This window comes from Ascaphus truei, chromosome 3, assembly GCF_040206685.1.
Source record: "Ascaphus truei isolate aAscTru1 chromosome 3, aAscTru1.hap1, whole genome shotgun sequence".
Lineage (NCBI taxonomy): Eukaryota > Metazoa > Chordata > Amphibia > Anura > Ascaphidae > Ascaphus > Ascaphus truei.
Window position 1 is genome coordinate 323,120,619 of NC_134485.1, and position 22,194 is coordinate 323,142,812.

Genomic DNA, 22,194 nt, shown 5'->3' on the forward strand with positions numbered 1-22,194 from the left:
CAGTTAGCACTCATGTTTATGTAGAAGGCAGATGCTTGTCCCATAGCGTAGAAATAAGTATGTAGAAACCAGGGGGATCCTGATAACAAATTGAGACAGCACAATGCAGATGTAGAAAATAAAGTGTATTAAGAACACAAGGCAGCCAACGTTTCGGTCCTCGTTGAGGGACCTTCCTCAGAGCCCCTGAGGAAGGTCCCTCAACGAGGACCGAATCGTTTATTTCTTTTTTAAAACATTAATTTCTTTCAAAAGAACTGCAAGGTATTAAATATAGTGTTACGCCGAGTCGGTAAATAAACATGAGGTGGTACTCCGAATCTCCTAGTGCTCCCACACTTTCGCCATTCCACACAATGGACAGTGCTAGAATAGTGCAGTGTTTCCCAACTCCAGTCCTCAGGGAACCCCAAAAAGTCAGGTCTTAAGGATATCCCTGCTCCAGCACAGGTGGCTCAGTCAAAATGACTGAGCCGCTGATTGACCCACCTGTGCTGGAGCAGGGATATCCTTGAGACCTGACCTGTTGGGGTTCCCTGAGGTCTGGAGTTGGGAAACACTGGAATAGAGGCTGGCTCCGGACAAGGCAAGATGTTTTCCTCCCTTTACCTTAATATCAAGGTGACAGAAAATCAATCATTCTGAACACTAATGAACAAAAACTCCATATTTCCACATATAATTCCCCTTTCTTTTCAAATTTATGGGGATTTATTTTAGAAAGCATTTGCACTTCTTTTGCCGCATAAATACTGCCTAAATCTTTCTAAAATACAAAGAGTCACAATGTTTTATATCACTTTTATTAAGCCACATAGATTACTGACCATAACCCTTTCAAAAACATACATCCTAACACAGGGGGGCGCAAACTTTTTTCCCTGCGCCCCCCTGACGGCTGTCCCCTCACTCCCGCGCCCCCCCCCAACCCCAACTTACCCGCGCTCCGGCGTAATGACGTCACGTTGCCATAGCAACGTGACGTCACATGACCTTGCAGCGTCATTTTGACGCCGCGTTGCCATGGCGCCGCAGGGAGGAAGCCGCCGGAGCCACGGTAAGTTAGGTTTACAGAGGCCCTGCAGCTCCCCCGGCACTTAATTTAAGTGCCTTCGGGAAGCGCGCGGGGCCTCTGTAAACCCCGCGCCCCCCGTCGGCAGTGTCGCGCCCCCCCTGGGGGTCGCGCCCCACAGTTTGCGCACCGCTGTCCTAGCACACAATTATAATTTTAGTCCAATTTAAAAGTAACACAGCCTGTAAGAAATATTATATCTGGCTAAGGCAATAGTGCTAAAGAACTGTCGATTTACAAAATGCGACTAGAACCCCCATACTGCTCTCGATGCATTGCCTGGGAGAGAAGGTGTTATACAAGTACATTATGTCTTTCCAGAACGGCAAAACAGGGGTACTAAAATGCACCAGCGAAATCAAAGGAAACAAATAATATTGGAAGCAGAGAGATTTCTTTTTCAACCATCATTTTATTGCGGTTTGCAATGTTGTCATGAACAAACAGCGTAGTAATCGTAAAACATAAAGAATATAAAAAGAAGTTTAAAATAACAGCAAAGTAAATATACCTTTTGCATTTCTTTGCAAGAAGCAGGTAAATACACGTTCAAGTGTTTTTGTATATACAGGCATACCCCGCATTAACGTACGCAATGGGTCCAGGGCATGTATGTAAAGCAAAAATGTACTTAAAGTGAAGCACTACCTTTTCCCCACTTATCGCTGCATGTACTGTACTGCAATCGTCATATACGTGCATAACTGATGTAAATAAGGCCTTTGTAACAGACTCTATAGTCTCCCCGCTTGCGCACAGCTTCAGTACAGGTAGGGAGCCGGTATTGCTGTTCAGGACGTGCTGACAGGCGCATGCGCGAGCTGCCGTTTGCCTATTGGGCGATATGTCCTTACTCGCGAGTGTACTTAAAGTGAGTGTCCTTAAACCGGGGTATGCCTGTATAATAGTTGTTGATCCTCTTAGAGTTAATCCAAAAGATAGAAGCAAAAAGGTAAGTCGAGTCAAACTGTCCTTAGTTGATATAACTCAAACGGGGACGTTACAGCATTTTCCTACAGAAGAATTATACTGACATAAAACAAAGCCAAACAATGGCTCGCATGCAACAAATATAAATCATATCAAACATTGTTCAGGTGCCTAATTTATATCTTGTAGTACATCCTAATCTGTTTTTTATTTTTTTGTTTCCCAGTACGGTGCAAGTTATGTTGTCAATTTAAATGTTCCCTTTATTATTTCCACCAACATTGAACGGAGTGAGATTTTAAGACTGTCTATCCTTTGATTGTCAACGGTTCCAAGTATATTTCACAAATTTTAGCCCCATTTTTTTTTTGTCCTGCTGAAAAGGTATCAAAAAGAAATCCCATTTTTGGAGAGAAAAAAAATGTTTCTGTATTATGTTCCTTTTATGTAAAAGTACACAGAGGCTGAGACACGCACTCAATATCAAGGGTAATAGAGGTGGGGTACTTAGCTGCCGGTGCGCTGGTCCTGGGGAGCTCCTGTAGTCCCAAATGTTCCAGTGCAAAGAAGAAGAAGCAGGCACACGGTCTTACTCAAAAGGAGGTTTAATATGCCATAAAGTTCAAAAAGAGAAAAGAAAAATGTTTCTGTATTATGTTCCTTTTATGTAAAAGGACATCACCATAGACAATGTTTCGAGACTGCTTTTGGGGTAGAGCATTTTGGACACACATTTGTTACCTTTTTGACTCCTGAAAGTTAATATCAACAGCATAATAAGCCCTATGCATCCACTTGAATTACATTTGCCTCCAAGCTTTAAATACTATGATTTTCTTCGTGTCAAGTAGGCCTTCTAGCATAGCGTCAAGATCCTTCATTTCCGCTCAATCTTTCTGCCACTTAAAAAAAGAGCCATGCAAGACTTTTTTTTTTAATCATTTATTTATTTTTTTCCATGCAGACCTGAAGCAGGGGTCTCCAGAGCTGAACCCCATTCATTTCAGCTCCAAAGACCCCTGACTCAATCCTGTATTTAAAAAAAAAATGGGGGTAAAAACGGCTTGGATTGCCTCTTTAACGAAAACATTTTTAACAAGTTTTCATATGCACTCTGATAAAATGACAAGTCTAACATAGAATATCTTATTGAGCATTGTTTTGTAAAAAAAAATGTTGTTATCATTTGTAAGACTGTTACAGTAGTTAATTATTTGCAAATAGAAGAAAAGCGTGAACAAGATAGATTCCTCTTTTCCCTCATCTCTTCAAATGTCTAAGGGCCGTTCTATACAGCATGCGACACTTTCCGTGTATATAGAGCCGGGAGCTGCAGGTAAGTGTATGTGCGTGTATATGCGTGTATGTGTGTGTATATGTTGTGTAAGTGTAAGGGGAGTGTAAGCAAGATTTTTTTACATTAAAAAAAAAGTTTAATAATTTTTTTGTGTGTGTGTGCATTTATTTACCCCCCCCCCACACACACACACACATCCATACAAACACGCATACATACATACATACATACACACCAATACATACATTTCTTCATCTTCGCCGCTGTCTGTCGGCTCCCCTCTCCCTGCCGTGCGCGCGCGCGGCACATCTATAGAAAGGCTGACTAGGGCTGCTGTCCCAGTAACTGCCACAGCACACGGCGCGGCGTGCGCTGTGCATGTAAGCACCGCCCCTCAATGGGGCTGGGCCCAGTAGTCACCTTCACGCTGAAGGTGCAGCCGCGCCGTACTGCAAGGTTTTTTACAACTCAATTAAATTGAGTTTAAACATTGCGACGGAGGCGTGGCCACGCCCCCACCGGCGGTTCACCCAATGAGGGCGAACCAGCCGCGTGATGTAATGGCCACGCCCCCGCAAATCCCCTACCACGCCCCCTCCCGTCGCAAGCTTCCCTCTCTCCTGGAGACCGCAGATCGCGGTTAGCCCCCCCCCCCCCCCGCCGGGCGCGCGTGTCACAGTCATGACTGGGACCGCAGCCTAACGTCAGCCAACTAAAAATCCGCGCGCCCGGCACTATAGACCGTGCCTTAATCCACATATTGCAGGAAGTTCTGCACTCATCAAATCAATCTCCTGGTTCTTTCAACGGAAATGTATTGCATGGTGTTGGTAAGGCGAGAAGCAGGGACCTGCTGCGGAAAATCGCATACATAAAGCCCCGGCTCTCCTCCTCCGCACACAGTACGAACGTGTATCCAACACAACTAATGCAAGTAGTAGTTGCTTTTAATTGCAGCGCTGTATAAAGATCACATACCGTTTCCGGAGTAAGCCTTTCGTCAGGTATACTAACATAGTAGTGAAAATAAGACCCTTTTATACCCCATCAGAGTGTTAAAAAAAACATTTCATTCAAACTTTGCACAAAACGGGCTGCAGCCAATTAGCCATTATGTTAGCTACTTTTTATGAATGAAAGCCTGCTCCCAGTGGTCACTATGATGAACTACACTTAACAGAATAGTGAAATAGGTGGGCGTCTTTAGGTGCGTGGAGTAAAACAAATTACATACAGTAGAAGAGTGGAAACATATGGTGTAATCACAGTTGAATGCAGAATTAATTCATAACATTGTTGAGGTACAGTACACTTAACTTGACTGTAGTAACTTATTCTAGGATGTTCTTTATATTTCACAGTCTGTCCAGGTTGTATAATGATCTACTGCATCTTAGTAAGAAGATAGAAGAAGATATATAGCATAATAACATTTATTGAAATGTGAAAAATGTAATGTGACTTTAAACTCACAAAGTTTTTTTTTAAATCAGGCATCCGAATATATTGCTTTGCAGCACACTGGTATCAGCTCGTCCTATCTTTGTAGTGACGCTGGGATCCTTTTACTTAAAAAGTGAGGTGGGGGTGATCTTAAATCCTGGGAGGAGGGGCCACTAACCTCCACCCAACTGATAGCAGTTGAAAAGTTAAATGAACAAACCCACCCCACTTTTTAAGTAGCAGGTTTTCCCATGTACCTGTGCAGGACAGGTTCACTGAGACCATTCTCCCTCCACTGCAGAGGTAAATGAGAATGTTCACAGGTAGTGTTAGGACCTGCATACTGGTCATGCCGTGACGTGGCTGCAGGGTTATAATGCTTTGGCCAAAGGGTTTAACTAAATGACCCTTGCTGATGAGAATACTAACACTGAAGCATTTAACTATGTATTTTGTCACATTGGATGTGGCATTGGGTATTTTTGTCTTTTGTTCTATACATTTGGTCACACTCCTTTTGATACAAATATATATATGATGTGGAGGGGGGTGGGGGAGAGAGACTGGGGAGATGGGGGAGAGGGAGAGAGACTGGGGGAGCGGGTAGAGAGACAGGGTAGGGGGGAGAGATGGGGAGGAGGGAAAGATGGGGGAGGAGGGAGAGAAATAAAGAATGTGTGTGTGTTTCTATTTATACAGCTGGGAGGAGAGACACATTGGGGGGAGGGAGATACACTGGGAGGAGAGAGAGACACTGGGGGGAGAGACACGGGGAGGAGAGAGACACGGGGGTGGTAGAGACAGAAACACTGGGGGAGAGAGAAACTGTGGGGAGAGAGAGCGAGACACGGTGGGAGAGAGACGAGGAGGGGGACAGAAACTGGGAGAAGGGGAAAGACTGGGGGGAGAGGAGAGATAAAGATACTGGGAGGAGACACACTGGTGAAAGAAGAGAGACTGGGGAAGGAGAGAGAAACTGGGGGGATAAAGAGACAGACACTGGTGCGAGGAAGAAAAAGATATTGGGGGGAGACACTGGGGTGAGGGAGAGATACTGGGGGAAGAAGAGAACGACACACTAGTGGGAAAGAAACACTGTAGGAGAAAGGGAGAGAGACATTGGGGAGGGGGGGAGAAAAACCTGGGGCAGGGAGAGAGACGTAGAGGGAGAGATTGACTGGGGGGAGGGAGAGAGATTAGAGGGGTGAGAGAGACTGGGGAGAGGGAGGGAGAGATTGTTGGAGGGTGATAGAGACCTGTGGGGGGAGAGAGCGAAACTGGGGGGAGTGAAAGAGAGAGGCAGAATTGGGAAGGTGGGAGAGATTGGGCGGGCGGGAGGAGAGAAAGAGAGACTGGGGAAGTGAGACTGGAGTTAGGAGAGAGACTAGGGGGTGAAAGAGATTGAGGGAGGGTGATAGAGACCTGTGGGGGGAGAGAGACTGGGGGAAGGGGAGAGAGAGAGACTGTGAGGAGGGAGAAAGTGTCTGGGGGAGGGGGAGAGAGACTGGGAGAGGAGATATTGGGGGGGGAGAGAGACTGGGGAGTGAGAATTAATAATACAGCATAAATGGGGATGCTATTAGACACATACCATTATAATATTTATTTTTAAGTGATGTATTTTGTTTTATAAAAATGTTTCTATTGTGTCCCGATTTTAACCTTTTAAGATCTAGTCACCCTACAACTAGCAGGCTGGGTGGGATTTACTCTACGCTGAAATGGCCCCTGGCCTCATGGGAGATTCTAATTCCCACCACCCCAAGGCCTGAACTTGGACTCCTCTGTGCGCTCCTACAGATCTACAGGAAGTATTGTGGGAGGGAATCTTGACACCGATGCATGTAACCCCTTAATCTTCCTATTGTCCAAAAGATAATTACCACTCCCCTGGTATGACTTTTGAATTTTCTTTAATAGGTAGGAATGTAGATACACTAAAGGGCAAACAAAGATGTTTTTCCTTAACCAATTTCCATGTCACAATCGTATCTCTTTATAGTGGATTCTCCCTGGTCACAATCGTATCTCTTTATAGTGGATTCTCCCTGGTCACAATCGTATCTCTTTATAGTGGATTCTCCCTGGTCACAATCGTATCTCTTTATAGTGGATTCTCCCTGGTCACAATCGTATCTCTTTATAGTGGATTCTCCCTGGTAACAATCGTATCTCTTTATAGTGGATTCTCCCTGGTCACAATCGTATCTCTTTATAGTGGATTCTCCCTGGTCACAATCGTATCTCTTTATAGTGGATTTTCCCTGATATGCGATGAAATGGAAACCCATTTTATATGTTGTATCTCTTTCAAAGTAAGAGAATAAATAAACCATTTGCTTTTAAATGCCTAAATATGAATATAAATGTTTACCTAAAATCTGGTCGGTCGCCTATATCAGGGGTGCGCAAACTGTGGGGTGCAAAAATTTTTGGGTTGGGGCGCGGCGCTTACAGAGGCCATGCACTCTTCCCCACAACATTTAAATGCAATTCCAGTGGAGTGCGCGAGGCCTCTGCAACTCCCTCTGACCTTGTCTCCGGTGGCTTCTGGCGATGTATCGCCATGGCAACACAGCGGTCAAATGGCCATCGGTTGCTATGGCAACGTGACATCACATGACATTGTGGCGTCAGATGATGCCGGAGAACAGGTAAGGGGGTACGGACAAAAAAGGTTTGCGCACCCCTGGCCTGTATGTATGTCTCAATGTACAGTCTATGTTGTATTTCCTTATATCTGGGAGGTAGGTGCCACCGAAGTCTCTAGCGAGAAATGGTTCTTTTGTAGCGATTGTACTTCTACCCCTGTTCCAGATATGTCGCTATTACTCTATTCAGATCCTTAATATCTCGGTGCTTGATGAATAGACGCATCGTCGGTTAACTAACAGTATTTAGCAAAACTCACCATTCTAACTACAGGGCATCTCCCAGAGGAAGATAAGCTGAGGCTTTCCCTCGATTCATGTTCGTCAGTTAATGATATGATAATGTGCTTCTAAATATTTGACTGATTTTTACTAGATCTGGTACAATAAATATTCCTAGATATTTTAGTGGCTTCTTTGTACAGTTTAGGGGACACTCGTTGCCCCACTTAACATTGTTTTTCTCTGATGACACAAATGTTAGTTTTTGATAAATATATTCTAAATCCGTAGAACTTGCCAAAATCTTTTAATACTTGGATTTATCCTTTAAAGCTTCCTCAGGGTTATAAACAAACAATAGCAGGTCATCTACACATTTTTTTTATTCTATATCACCAATTTGATTACCCTTTTAAACCTTTTAATTGTCTCAGGTATATTAGTATTGTGCCCCTGTATAATTTAAATTCAGAAGACAGCCATCCATCCACAAGTATCTGAGCTGTAGCCTCACAGTACAATGCTTGAATTACATTTAATAAAGTGCCAGATATTCCAACCAACTATAAGATATTAAACAGATAATCCTAGTTAGTTGAAATGCTTTTTCAGCATCAATTGAACCACCCAAAAAATTATTGTCCTCCGGACTAATCTTTGACCAGTTTATTGCAAAACACATGTTCTATATATGTTTGGACAACCATCAATCTGAGAGCATGTTGTGGACATTCCCCTTTTGTTCTAGGGAGTTTGAGTTGTGGAGCAGGGTAGATGGTTTGTCTGATAGCTTTCCATGGGAAACGTATTTGTAGCTGCTGGCCCATTCTCGCAGCGGAGAGACATACGCGAGAGCTGTCCCCATGCTCCACCTGTGGGAAGCATGGTCACCGACAACTAGAGTGCCCATAAATGGATTGATCCTTTGGCAGGACCATCGCCACAGCCATCCCCTAGGAGAAACAAAATCCATGGCTGTACAGATACCAGATGGCCGCTTAAGAGAAGAGCTCTGCTGACCCTGGGCACAAAAAAGCAAGTTTACAAAACATAAACCCCTCGGATCTGTACAAAAACTGGACCTGCTCTCTACCAAACACGCCAGCGTCATGAGATCGGTCAAAAAAACGAATAAGCAGCCTGTGAAAAGAGGAGCTGAGTTCTTTAAAAAAACGGGACCAGCGGGAGCAGGCAAAGCCAGAAAATGGCGGCACCACGAGGATGCAGGCTGAATCCGAATCAGAAGCGGAGGAAAGAGTCATGCCCACTACAAAAGGTGACTTAAAGGACCTCTTCAAAAACATTACGCAATTAGTGGAGAACAGTGCAGAAAACAATTGCAGAACTAAGACATGATATCTAGGGTCTGGGAGAGAGGACTGACTGTCCAGAAAGCAAGGTAGATGAGATCATCTCAGCCCAAAATGTTACAGACCATGAGATAAGGAGCTTGAAATAGAAAATCGAATCTTTAACTAAAGCCCCGCAGGATATGGAAAACCGCTCTAGACGGAATAACCTAAGATTGAGAAACATCCCTGAGACTATCCTTCCAGAGGCTCTGGAGAGGTTCACCCAGTAACTCTTTAAATCCCTTGTCCCAGAAATATCGGAAGACAAATTGATGCTGGATAGTGTGCACGGAGCTCTAGGGCCGAAACAAGTAGGCCCTAAGAAAGCAAGAGACGTGACCAGATCCAAACTCTGGGTATCATATCAGAGACACCAAATCCAGATCTACAGTGATCTAGTGCAGCAACTTTACCAAAAAGAAAAGACCTGAGCTTGATTACAAAAAGTCTAAGAGACAATCAGATCAGGTACAAATGGGAATTCCCATTCAAGCGAATAATTTGGCATAACGGAACCACGCTTAAAGTAAAAACCCTGTCACAGAAGAGGGGGAGAAAGCCCCAAGGGACTTGGATGTTAAAAACAGAACAAACTCCCCCTAACCGCTAAGAGCCTGAATCCTACCTCTCTGGATCCAATTCGGATGACTAAAACGACTTTAAGAGGGCACCAGACAAAGAGAGCAAGCGTGAGCCAAATAAACTCTGGTAATTGACAGCTGGATGACAAAAACACAGAATCCCAGAAGCAGCGGTCGGGAAAATGAAGATTACATTGAAACAGGTGTTTAATGGACTTTATTAATTCCCTGCCCAGGAAAAGTAGGGGGCCTATTTGCATCGCTGATTGAGAGATCTTGGATGGGACGTTCGCAGCATTCCCACACTTCATCCTGCATCGGAGAGAAGACATCCTGCATCGGAGAGAAGATGACAAAAACCCCACGATACTTGCAATTTAAGTGTCGTGCTGATTTTGTTTTTTAGGTCATTTCCCACCCCTAGTTACCCCATTTCTTATAGATAAAATGGATCCGCCGCCCATAGACGGTGTTATCTCCCCTCACCGGGTCATTCTAGTCCACCTATCTGCAAGGATCCTACGCGGGACTGTTACCCCTTGTTATTCATGGTTTTTTTCCCCCACTGCACCCCTTGTTGGGACAAGTACAATAATGATAGAAAAGATATTCCCCCCCCCAAAAAGATGTTCTACACAGGTTGTTATGTTTACTAAGCAGATTCGCTAATATAAGATGCTTAAGGTATCTATGCTAAATGTGATGGGGCGTAATAACCCCAAGAAACTCAGAATGGCCTTTAAAGATTTAAAAAGTAGAATTTCAGAGGTCGAGATCAGTCAAGATTCTCTGACAGGGTCTTTCTAACTGCCTTCTATGCGTCAGCAGCTGTTAAAAAGAGTAGCCATCTTAATTTGCAAGTCCGTTCCATTCCTCCTAAATGAGAGTGCTTCAGATAAAGAGGAACGTTATCTGTTTCTGAAAGTTAATATTAGCTCCACATGGATAACATTAGCAAATATATACTCACCCAACAATAGACAATAAATACCAATTCTTTAAAAAAAAAAAAATATATATATATATATATATATATATATATATATTTCCCTTGCTGGCAGAATTAGTGTAGGGAAAGATCACCCTAGCAGGAGATTTCAATGATGTTTGTGACTTGGTGTTGGATAGATCAAAAACACAACGAAAACCACAGGAAATACAGGGCCCCCAAACACCCACAGAATTAGCCAAATTTGTTCAAGACGTCATTATATGACAGCTGGAGACTAAAAGACCCAGAGAAAGAAGACTACATGTTTTACTCAGCTCCTCATAAAGTATATTCCAAAATTGATGATATATTCATAGATTCTTCCCGGATACCTGCGATAATCTCTTCCTCTATCATTCTGATCCCATGGTCAGATCATGCATCCTTAACCTGCTCATTTAAAAAAAATTGCCCCCACAACAGTAAGACCCCTCTGCAAATTAAATGATTCGTTATTAAATAACCACCCAGTACCAGATGTTTTATCTTTAATGATACAGCAGAGATGTCCGTGCCCATGTTGTGGGAAACACACAAGGCATACCTGCGGGTTAAGATTATTGTGATCAACACCCTAAAGAAAAAGCAGGGGGGAGGGGATACCATATCTCTAAATGTCTAGACAAATTAGAAACGCTACACAAAGAAAACCCTTCCAAAAAGAACTCTCAAAAGGTACTTAAATACAGAGGCGACTAACAAATTCTCCTAACACAGAGAAAGCTTTAACAAGGACAAAACAGTTATTCTACCCAAAAAGCAACAGGGCAAATAAATTGCTGGGCCATACGTTGCGTGAAACCACAGGCAACGGCCTCTATTAAAGCATTAAGGTTGAGTGACGGAGAAATGTCATTTGACGCAAAAACCATCGAAAAAGAGCTGGCACGTTTTTCTACCTCCCCGTACAATCTTAAGTGTAAGATGCAAAATGAAGCAAAGTGGGACTCCAGTGGTCTATCACAATAAATAGAATTTATTGGCAGTGATCGACGTGTCGGTCCCCTTGCGAACCTTTATCAAGATACTGTGCACTAAAAATAATGCGCTATATATAACCTCTTTGGGCGCCACACAGAAAAAAGGTGCCAAACCTACTTAACGTTACTGCTGCAAAGTGTGCCGAGGAGAGCAGGCAGTGGTGTACATGGGGAAAAGTTTGCGCATCCCTGCCCTAGATGATCAAAATATGAAAGAATGGAGCACGTTAGAGAAGTGATACATGGAAATAAATGCCATTAGAGGACTAGTGTAGAAACATCACATATTTGGACCTCATATCATAGGAATGAACAATACATGCCTCGTCAAGATATTAATGTTACTGTGTACAAACGATGGCATAGTATAAGTAAAATCATCCATAATAAGTCACCTAAGTGCTAAAACATGACACGACACAGGCAATAAGACATAATAAACCAAGGAATAACAAAACACTATGTCCAATTGTTGAATAACATGATGGCATGTGTAACAACACCATTTTTACTGTATAGCTCTAAACTAGGATATTACTCTTGTTTAACATCTGTGGTCCTTGTTTCTTATCACCCCTCAAACTATACCGATTTAGATCTATAGATATACATATGAAGGGGTTTATGTCTCTGCTGGATGTTTTTTTTTTTTTTTACTTTTCTTCTGCATTCCATCATGACTATTGCTGACGTTCCCTGTCACGTGTTTGTTATTTATATTTTTAATTTTCCATTGTGATACATCTTATTGTGTGTATTATGTAATCATGTGTTCAGATACTCTGACAATGTTGTTTTTATTGTACATTTGTATCACTTTACGACACACTGTCGACGTTATGGTTACACTGCTTTACAGCAGTAACGTTAAGGAGATTTGGCACCTTTATCCTGTTTGGCGCCCAAAGAAGCTATATATAGCACATTATGTTTAGTGCACAGTATCTTGCCAACAAGTGGACCTGAAAAGTCTATCACTGTGAAAGACCACTGGAGTGCCACCTTGCATCTTGGATTGTAGGCGGCTTCTGCCGTTGCTGAGCACCATGCCAGTTATCTGTAATACAGTGAGTACACCACCCTCTGGACAACTAGTCTTAGGCCTTGAATATAGTGCAGACGCTCGCGCGCCGGACCGCATGGAGTTGTGCGCTCCTGTCGCCTCAGTGATCTGCGTACTCAGGATTCACCCGAGGCGTGGCCGTGACGTCATTTGCCCTCATTGGCTGAACCGCTCATGTGATGCAAAAAAACCCAAAATAATTTGTCTCGTCAAAATTCTGTCGCAGTCGCTCTTCCTCACGAGTGCTGTCGCACGCACTATGGTCGGCCTGTATCAGGTACTGTATTTTGTTGGCCTTGGGCAACTATGCTTGCAGCCTTAGTGCGTGCGACGGCAAGGTCACCCATCGCCACCCGCGAAAGTTATCATTTAACTTTCGGCAACGTCGCTGGCGACCTGGCCAGTGATTAGCTCAGAGGCTGTCACATGTGGCGACAGCTTCTGAAAGATCAAATTTTATCGGCTTGCAAATTTTTGGTCACCGCCGTCGCGTCGCGCTTACTATAAGCGCTTGCGACGGCGGCAATGCTTTTGTTTTCGACGGCGACATCGCCGTCGCCATGAGCTCAGCCGTAAATGTAACTTTTTCTTCAGCGGCTTCAGGGAGTTTTTCAGGCTAAACTAGGGAAAGATTTAGACCCTTGGTAGAGAAGACAGGGAATTATTGGATAAACAATTTCTCATGAAGAGATACAATTCCAAAGCACCCGGCCCGACGGTCTCTCCAATATTTATTATGACCTTTAAGTCACAAGTGATGCTTTTTATGACCAAATTGATCAACTCTTAATTGGAGGGAGAGATATACCCCCCCCCCCCCCCCCCGAAGGTCTTAAATCTTGGTGATTCCAAAACCTGGTAGAGACCCCGTTTATTGCAGAAATTACTGCCCCATTTCCCTCATTAACTCAAATGTGAAGATTTTTAGAAAAATGTTAGCAATTGGATTAATCAATTCAGACCAGGTGGGGTTTAATATTACCCACGTAGCAAACACCTCTAAAAAAAAAAAAAAACACGTTATTAATCTTATTGGATGCGGAAAAGGCCTTTGATAGGGTTGATTGGGATTATATGTTAACAATGCTTGAAAAATGTGGAATACAGGGTCCCTTTCTTAGAGGCATCAAAGCCTCGTACAATCAACTACAGTTGGGACCGGAAATAATTGGACACTGACACAATTTTCATAATTTGGGCTCTGTATGCCACCACAATGGATTTCAAATGAAACAACCGAGATGCAATAGAAGTGCAGACTTTCAGCTTTAATTCAAGGGGTTGAACAAAAATATTGTATGAAACGTTTAGGAATTGCAACCATTTTCATACACAGTCCCCTTATTTCAGGGGCTCAAATGTAATTGGACAAATTAATACAATGATAAAAAAAATGTTTATTTGTAATACTTTGTCGAGAATCCTTTGCAGGCAATGACTGCTTGAAGTCTGGAACGCATGGGCATCACCAAACGCTACGTTTCCTCCTTTGTGATGCTTTGCCAGGCCTTTACTGCAGCTGTCTTCAGTTGTTGTTTGTTCGTGGGTCTTTCTGCCTTAAGTTTTGTCTTCAGCAAGTGAAATGCATGCTAGATCTGGTGATTAACTCGGCCATTGCAGAATATTCCACTTCTTTGCCTTAAAAAAAACTCCTGGGTTGCTTTCGCAGTATGTTTTGGGTCATTGTCCACCTGTAAAGTGAAGCGCCGTCCAATCAACTTTGCTGAATTTGGCTGAATCTGAGCAGACAATATATCCCTATATACACTTCAGAATTCATCCGGTTGCTTCTATCTTCTGTCACCAATAAACTCTAGTGACCCAGTGCCATTGGAGGCCATGCACGCCCAAGCCATCATACTGCCTCCATCGTGTTTTACAGATGATGTGGTATGCTTCGGATCATGAGCCGTTCTAAGCCTTCTCCATACTTTTTTCTTCCCATCATTCTGATACAAGTTGATCTTAGTTTAATCTATCCAAAGAATGCTGTTCCAGAACTGGGCTGTTTTTTTAGATATTGTTTGTCAAAGTCTAATCTGGCCTTTCTATTCTTGAGGCTTATGAATGGTTTGCACCTTGTGTTGAACCCTCTGTATTTGCTCTCGTGAAGTCTTCTGTTTATGGTACACTTGGATAATGATATGCCTACCTCGTGGAGTGTTCTTCACTTAGCTGGATGTTGTGAAGGGGTTTTTCTTTACCCTGGAAATGATCCCTTGATCACCCACCACTGTTGTCTTCTGTGGACGTCCAGGCCTTTTTGTGTTGCATAGCTCACCAGTGCGTTCTTTTTTTCTCAGAATGTACCAAACTGTTGATTTGGCCACTCCTAATGTTCCTGCTTTCTCTCTGATGGATTTTTTTTTTTTGTAGCCTAAGGATGCCCTGTTTCACTTGCATTGAGAGCTCCTTTGACCGCATGTTGTGGGTTCACAGCAACAGCTTCCAAATGTGAATGCCACACCTGGAGTCAGCTCCAGATCTTTTACCTGCTTAATTGATGACATAACAAAAGGAATAGCCCACACCTGTCCATGAAACAGCTTTTGAGTCAATTGTCCAATGACTTTTGGTCCCTTGAAAAAGAGGGGGCTACATATTAAAGATGCAATTCCTAAACCCTTCCTCCAATTTGGATGTACCCTTCCTCCAATTTGGATGTGCATGCCCTCAAAATTAAAGCTGTAACTTGAATTTATTTTAGTACACAGCCAAAATATATTCACCCAAAAAAAAAAAAAAAACAGCACTGCAACCGGACCAAAAACAGGAACCATATTTGAAAAATAAAGGCTTTATTCAAATGGAGGATTTGTTTGGTTTTTGAACCTGTTTGAATAAAGCCTTTATTTTTCAAATCGGGCCCCAGAGTTGCAACACAACCAACCCATTTACAAACATGGCACAGGTCACCGGGAGAGATACGGTGGGTGGAAATTGAATCTGCAGAGGTACCACTGCTGAGTATCGACGCACTATTACAGATCCCTACACAGAAAAGAGCCTACACAGAAAAGAGCCAGGGAGGTGTTCACACACCCAGCCATCAAAATTTTCTTTAGGGATATCTGTAAGAAATGCAAACATTTGGCGAATGGGAAATGTACCTTCTCTCTCCTATGTGGAGAAACCGTTTATTCCAGGTATTAACATTGAGATCTAAAAATGTTTACCAAGAATAAATGTTTTTCAACGTAGAACCTTTGAAGAAGTTCAAGAATACAATATACCTGACTGAGCTGACTTAAGCACCCCCCAAAAAAAAAAATTTGCTCACGACTTTAAATTAAGCTCACACAGGCATGCATAAGAATCTCCTTGTCATGGGGATTTGTCCACTATTGTATAATTTTTTTCGTTTTATGGTTGCATCCCATATCGGAAAACATCTCATCTTCATTAACACAGGGTCGTGACCAATCTGTATTTTAAGTGCCTATATCTATTTTTATTGAAAAATGGTAACACTGGAGTAATTTTGGACACATCATGGGTTTGGATATATTCTTATTAATTGTTCATAAATCTCTATACAAGAGCAAATCTAGGATCAATCTGATTATATGGCCAAGTTGTTGGTCATGATCAAGACTTTATGCTTTAAAAGTCCAGAGAATATTTCTCCACCTAATATAAAACTGCTACCACTACGCATTGTACAATATTGCAACACTTTTCAAAAAGTAGGCAGGTGTTTTGGATGCTAATACAGAGGTTCCCAGGAGAGAGGTGCAGTGAAACAGTTTGTCACTGTGACAGATACAAAAGGGAGGTGTGATTTAGGTGCAGTGTTGATATCCTTGAGCCAACCAGGTTAGGAACCATGCTTGCAATCACCATAGAGGCTGCATGTACATCTACAGATGCTCAAACCTAGTAGCAAGGTGGAATACCAAAGCACTCATCTGTAATATTGTGAATTTACATAGAAGCTGCAATGACACAAAAAAAAAACCCTAACCCATATAAATAATTGATTAGAGCACATGTTGAGTTAAGAAAACAGGAATCTAAACTGATCATGCAAACTGTTGATATTAAACTTTCATGTTTTACAGAGGATGAGAAAACACCCCAACTCCTCCTCCTCCTCCTCCTCTTTTCCTTCCTTCCCCCCCCCCCCCCTCCCGGTGAGAAACCAACACACCACCCCCCCCAGAATAAAAGAGAAACTTCAAATGTAATGTGCCGTAGCTTTATTAAAGTGATTTCATGATCTGTATTGCTTTTATACATTTGGGAACAAAAAAAAAAAGTTTTCAAAAGTATACATTCTTTATAAAGGGGGTTAGGATGGGAGGAAAAAAAAAAAAAAAACTTGCATGTCAGGAATGAATCAAATGTATTTACATTACCAAAATATGCATAATACTTACTGAAACAGATCAAAAGTATACATAGTCCCTGGCTTCCCATGGCAGACAACTCAAATTACATATATTTATAATTAAAAAGAAAAAAAGCCATGTGCCTGAAAATACTACATTAAAAGTATATTCTCTCTTCTAGGGGTTGTTATATCACTGGCTAGGGTGATCAAAAGGCACATGCATCATGTAACCCAAGTCTCACCACTAATCAGAGATTAGTCCGTTCAGCACTTAGGGACCCAGAACAATGCAAGCCCACTAGTGCTGAAGGTGTAAACAAAGTAACCTGCCCTACCATCACCATGAAAAGGGCAGAGAAACAACAGCAGCATTTACAGGGTTAACAGACAGGTACAAATTTGAAGCATCAACATTCTGGGGGCAATTCCCTCCCCCAACTCATTCCTAACAGAACTACAACTGCACTTTCCTGTTACTTATAGGACAGACGGGGCATGAATATTACATAAATAGGCACAGTTTCATTCCCAACCCCCCAAAAAACACTTTGTAAAAAAAAGTACAACTAAACATAAATAGATACTGTAACAGATTTTACAGTTTACAAAAAAAAACAAAAAAAAATCATGTGCAGTAACACCGCATTACTGCCAATTTGTGCAAATGGTGATAGACCCATCCATAAGGCCAACAAATCCTAAAAAGCAGCAAGTGTTGTGGTCCACGTGCACCTATGTAACGCAGCACACACTTGCAGAGCGGGAGAGTCAGACCAGTTCAGTCCCCGGCAGTAAAGGGAGTAAAGAAACATGGTCTTTAGTGAGGATATTGTCACATAGGTAAGGGAGACAGACAACTGATGACTAACGTCCAAAAAGAATTGCATTGATCTGTGCATAAGTATTGTTCAGACAATGGTTGGTGGCTGATCGGATTACAAACAGCCACGTATACCTCTGCTGCACTGCCGGTCAGGTGTTCACATGACCTGGCATTTTCGGTCATCACAGAAGGAACTCTCAACGCGGTCAATTTCCTCGATGATTTTGGTGAAGATCACATGACTCTTCTACAAAAAAGGGGGGGGGGGGGTTGAGGAATGCAATTTCAAACGAAAACACTATCAAGACCAAAGAATTCCAGTTTCTGATAGCATTTTGGGTAAATGGAGACAAACCCATAAACAGGTCAATTAGATTAGTTACAGAACAGAAGAAATTGTGTTAGGCGGAGTCACCTGACATTCACAAGGGGATGGATAGCTGCCATTGTCATACATATATAGGAGCACAGCACACATGTGCTCCTACCACCAGATCACAGACCATTGAAGTGCTCGAGCTATTTTAGGCATGCTGTGCACCCTGTACTTAAAAATCTCTATGAATGCAAGTTAAATGAATAGCTAGGTCGTCAACCTGGTCTGCATCATTTTCAAATACAACATGAATAGGGGTCCAAAAATAAATATAAAATTAAATCAACTGATTTATGTAGCTTGATATAGACAGACAAGCACCCAATTGTTTCTGTAAGATTGTACCTCCGGGTCTTTGGCAGAAGCCTCCATAAATGCAGCACCCCAGGAATCTGCCAGCTTCTTGCCATCTTCAGTCTTTACTTCACGGCTGCAGAAAGAACACAAAGACTTTGAATGCCATGGTCTAGATAAACAGAGCGGTATAACACAAGATAGACAGGAGAAACAAAAACACCCTTACCTCTGGGCTGGGAGGTCGTTCTTATTTCCAACCAGGACAATGGGCATTCTGCAAGAGACAAATAAACAGTTCAATCATGTTGAAAGTACCCAGCACAAATATTTACATTAATTTAACAGTGTGATATTTGCATTTTAAAAGCACATAAAAAGCCTAGTCACGCTGTAAATCGGAGGGTTAAGGATACTGCCTATCAACATATTGCAGTTGCAACAGAATACTCAACCATAATGGCACAGTTTACTATTTTACAACTTAAAAGTTGACCAACCCTTAAAATACTCAAGTTGCATAAAATATGACAGAATATATATATGATTCATATACAAGCAATCCCAAAACCGAATGTTACATTTCCCCCCCCCCCGATGGCAGACATACATACTAGGACACGTTAGATTAATGAGGGGGGCACTTTATTTATATTTAAAAATAAATTCTGTGTATGATAGTTGTGGTCTAAGCCAGGAGACAAAAATGAGTTGGATACTTACAAGGACTTCCCTCGCCTGTCCTGGAGCTTTGTGTGAATGCCGTTGGCTATCTGAAAGCTATGAGAAATAGGATATTAAGACAAAGATCTATACATTCCCACACAAGCAAACAGTGTTGTGAAAAGACATGCAAAACTAAAAAAAAGTCAATGCAATCATTTTATGCATTTAGAACTAGGTGTTCTGCCATTCAATTGCATGGCAAAAAGTTAGGGATAATGTTGCCTTTTCCTAGAGCCATCAGCAGATGGAGCAGCAGGATCAGACCATGAGCTATTCTCTAGGAATTTACCTTTTCAAGGAAGTCACAGAGTAAACTAGCACGTATCCATGGATACCGAGAACAAATGAGTGAGGCAGCAGGGAATATTCATCCTAAAAAGAAGAAATAAATTAGGGAGACATTTAACACATGCCACTCCCTCACCCACCTTGGTTTTCAGGATATCCAAGCTTTGCACAGGTGGCTCAGACAAAGACTGACCATCTGTACTGATGCAAGGATATCATGAAAACATGACGGGGGTGGCACCTTGAGTTTAGCACCCCTGCACACACCATTCCCAAACAGAGAGAGCACCCACAAGAGTCACTCACCTGCCCGGCTGTATCTACCAGCTGCAGATCAAACTCGTCAGTCCCTAGAACCAAACTTTTGCTCCAAGCTATAAAAGGAGAAAATACAATTCAGTATGTGCTGGTTGGTATCAGTTTCACTTTGCACCCCACCAGCCAAAAGCAAGACACTTACTGTTCTCAATGGTAGGGTCATACTCCTCCGGGAAATCCCCTTTGACAAATTGGAGAGCCAGGGAAGATTTACCTATTGGGGAGATCACATCATTAGAAAACTAGCACTAAACCTATGTGTGTGCACACACACACACACACACACACACACAGTGTGATTAAGCCATATATAGTATTATGATCTGCTTCTCAACGGCCAGATGGGTGTTTCATTGATTTTCTTAGGACGAGTTCTCGGGTGCAGTTTGAAGACTCGGGAAACCCAACCATTTGTACTGTGTATAAACAGAAACTAGACCCTCCCCCCGACCACCACAGCATGGCAGCCAACACATCCCCTCCCCCACAGAAGCACGACCCCTCCCAGTGAATAATACCACCACCTCCCCCCTCGGCAGCTCAGAGAACAGTCCCCTACAATCACAACATACAACCACGCCCCAAACTACAACACACACACAGAGCCACCACATCCCCCGCAACAACCCATACACAGGAAGTCATCCCCTTCCTCGCAACGTACACACCCCCCCCCCCCCCTCCCCCAGGCACTACACAGCTTAAATCACCTACTACCCGACCAAAACATTCAATCTCACTGCATTTTGTTTGGGTGCTGGTCTTAAAAATAAAATTACCGTACACACATTAATGTGGTTCCAAGAATAAAGTATTCACCCCAACGGCAGCATCGTGGTGAAATGCAAATGCCTTCATTTCAAATAACAGGGCAATATGTACAAAACGTTTCAGGCCAAAAAAGGTCCTTTCACCCGGGGAGGAGAATACACATTATTTCACCTGGGGTGGTGGGGGGGTATACACATATTTCACCCAGGGGGGGGGGGGGGAAAGTATACACACACGCGGCTGTCTGGAGTTCGCCGTTGTTGTGTTGACTGACCGACCACACACACACACACACACACACACACACACACACACACACACACACACACACACACACACACACACACACACACACACACACACACACACACACACACACACACACACACACACACACACACACACACACACACACACACACACACACACACACACACACACACACACACACCGCAGTCGTGTACAAAGTGGCGGTACTATAAATCTAGAGTCCCAATATCGGTTATACGCAAAGAGAGATTCATTACAATAAAAGAAAAAAACCAAGATGAGTAAATACACCCCACCCGATACTGAGATGCACCGCAGCACCGATATGTTGCACGGTGTTTGAGGCACACACAAAGGAGACTGCCCCGTGTGTGTGCGTGTACGCTTTGTGCCCCGCTACACGTGGGGAGCCCGATTGCAGAGTGTCCGCTCTGCACAACCTCCTCCCACACAGACCCGTCTACATCCCACCCCCGGGCAGCGCCTCACACCGCTACACGCGGCACATGGAAAGCAGGCACGCGGCCAGACCCGGGATCCATTGAACTCACCGACCGAGCGGTATCCGAGGATCACCACCTTGCGAAACTTGGGCATCGGCATGATGCTGGGGGGAACGAAAAAGGCGGGCGCGGCAAACAGGATGATAAAGATAGTTTACAAACAAAAGAACAGGCTGCCCCCGTCGGTCCCGGTGATCCAAGCTCAGCGCGCACTCTGCCCCCTAATGTGACCACAATGACCCTCCACCGCAGAACTGTAACCAGAGACCCGCGAACACTGGGTCAAATACACAGGTCGTGTCCCGCAGGCTCCACCCACCTCCGCCGGGCTGGCTAATGAGCGTGTCTGGAGGAGGAGACGGGCGGCCCGGATTGGTCGGCGTGGCAAAGACTAGCCAATGAGCGGCGAGGGGAGCCATACGGTGCGTTCATTCATTGTTTGGGTTTTGGGAAGGCGGGTGGGGCCGGCCTTGTGATTGGCTGTTCATGCATTTGAGTGGGCGGGGTTGGCAGGATGGGCGGATGGAAACAAACACATGTGCGCCCGATGAGCACCTTGTCCCATAGAAATGTACCGCGTGGGGTAGGGGTCTAGTTATATTAAACCTACCGTGTGATGGGGGTCTAGTTATATTAAACCCATCGTGTGATAGGGGTCTAGTTATATTAAACCCATCGGTATAGTCTGTTCGTTACTGATTATTAAACTCATCCACATACAAGGAATAGGCGCCTCTATTTTACCTATCCTGATATATATGATCACATATGTCGATTCTCACTGTTATCTGTGTCTCACTAGTGAGGGAGTATATTTTTTATAATAGTTCAATAAAATGTTGCTGGTAAATGTTGCTATTATTGAGGATGAAGGGAAGGGGGTTGAGAGGATGAAGAGAGGGGATGAGAG

The 22,194-nt window shown here is 43.3% G+C and overlaps 1 protein-coding gene across 1 annotated transcript; it reads right to left on the reverse strand.

The window, feature by feature from the left end:
• Positions 1 to 16,787: 16,787 nt before the first annotated feature.
• Positions 16,788 to 21,596, reverse strand: RHEBL1 (RHEB like 1). The gene is made up of 8 exons (XM_075593403.1): positions 21,333 to 21,596; positions 19,883 to 19,954; positions 19,729 to 19,796; positions 19,424 to 19,506; positions 19,132 to 19,188; positions 18,638 to 18,685; positions 18,460 to 18,544; positions 16,788 to 17,985 (listed from the first exon to the last, which is right to left on the reverse strand). The coding sequence occupies exons 1-8, from the start codon at positions 21,382 to 21,384 to the stop codon at positions 17,896 to 17,898; spliced, it is 555 nt and encodes a 184-aa protein (XP_075449518.1). The 5' UTR covers positions 21,385 to 21,596; the 3' UTR covers positions 16,788 to 17,895.
• Positions 21,597 to 22,194: the final 598 nt, after the last annotated feature.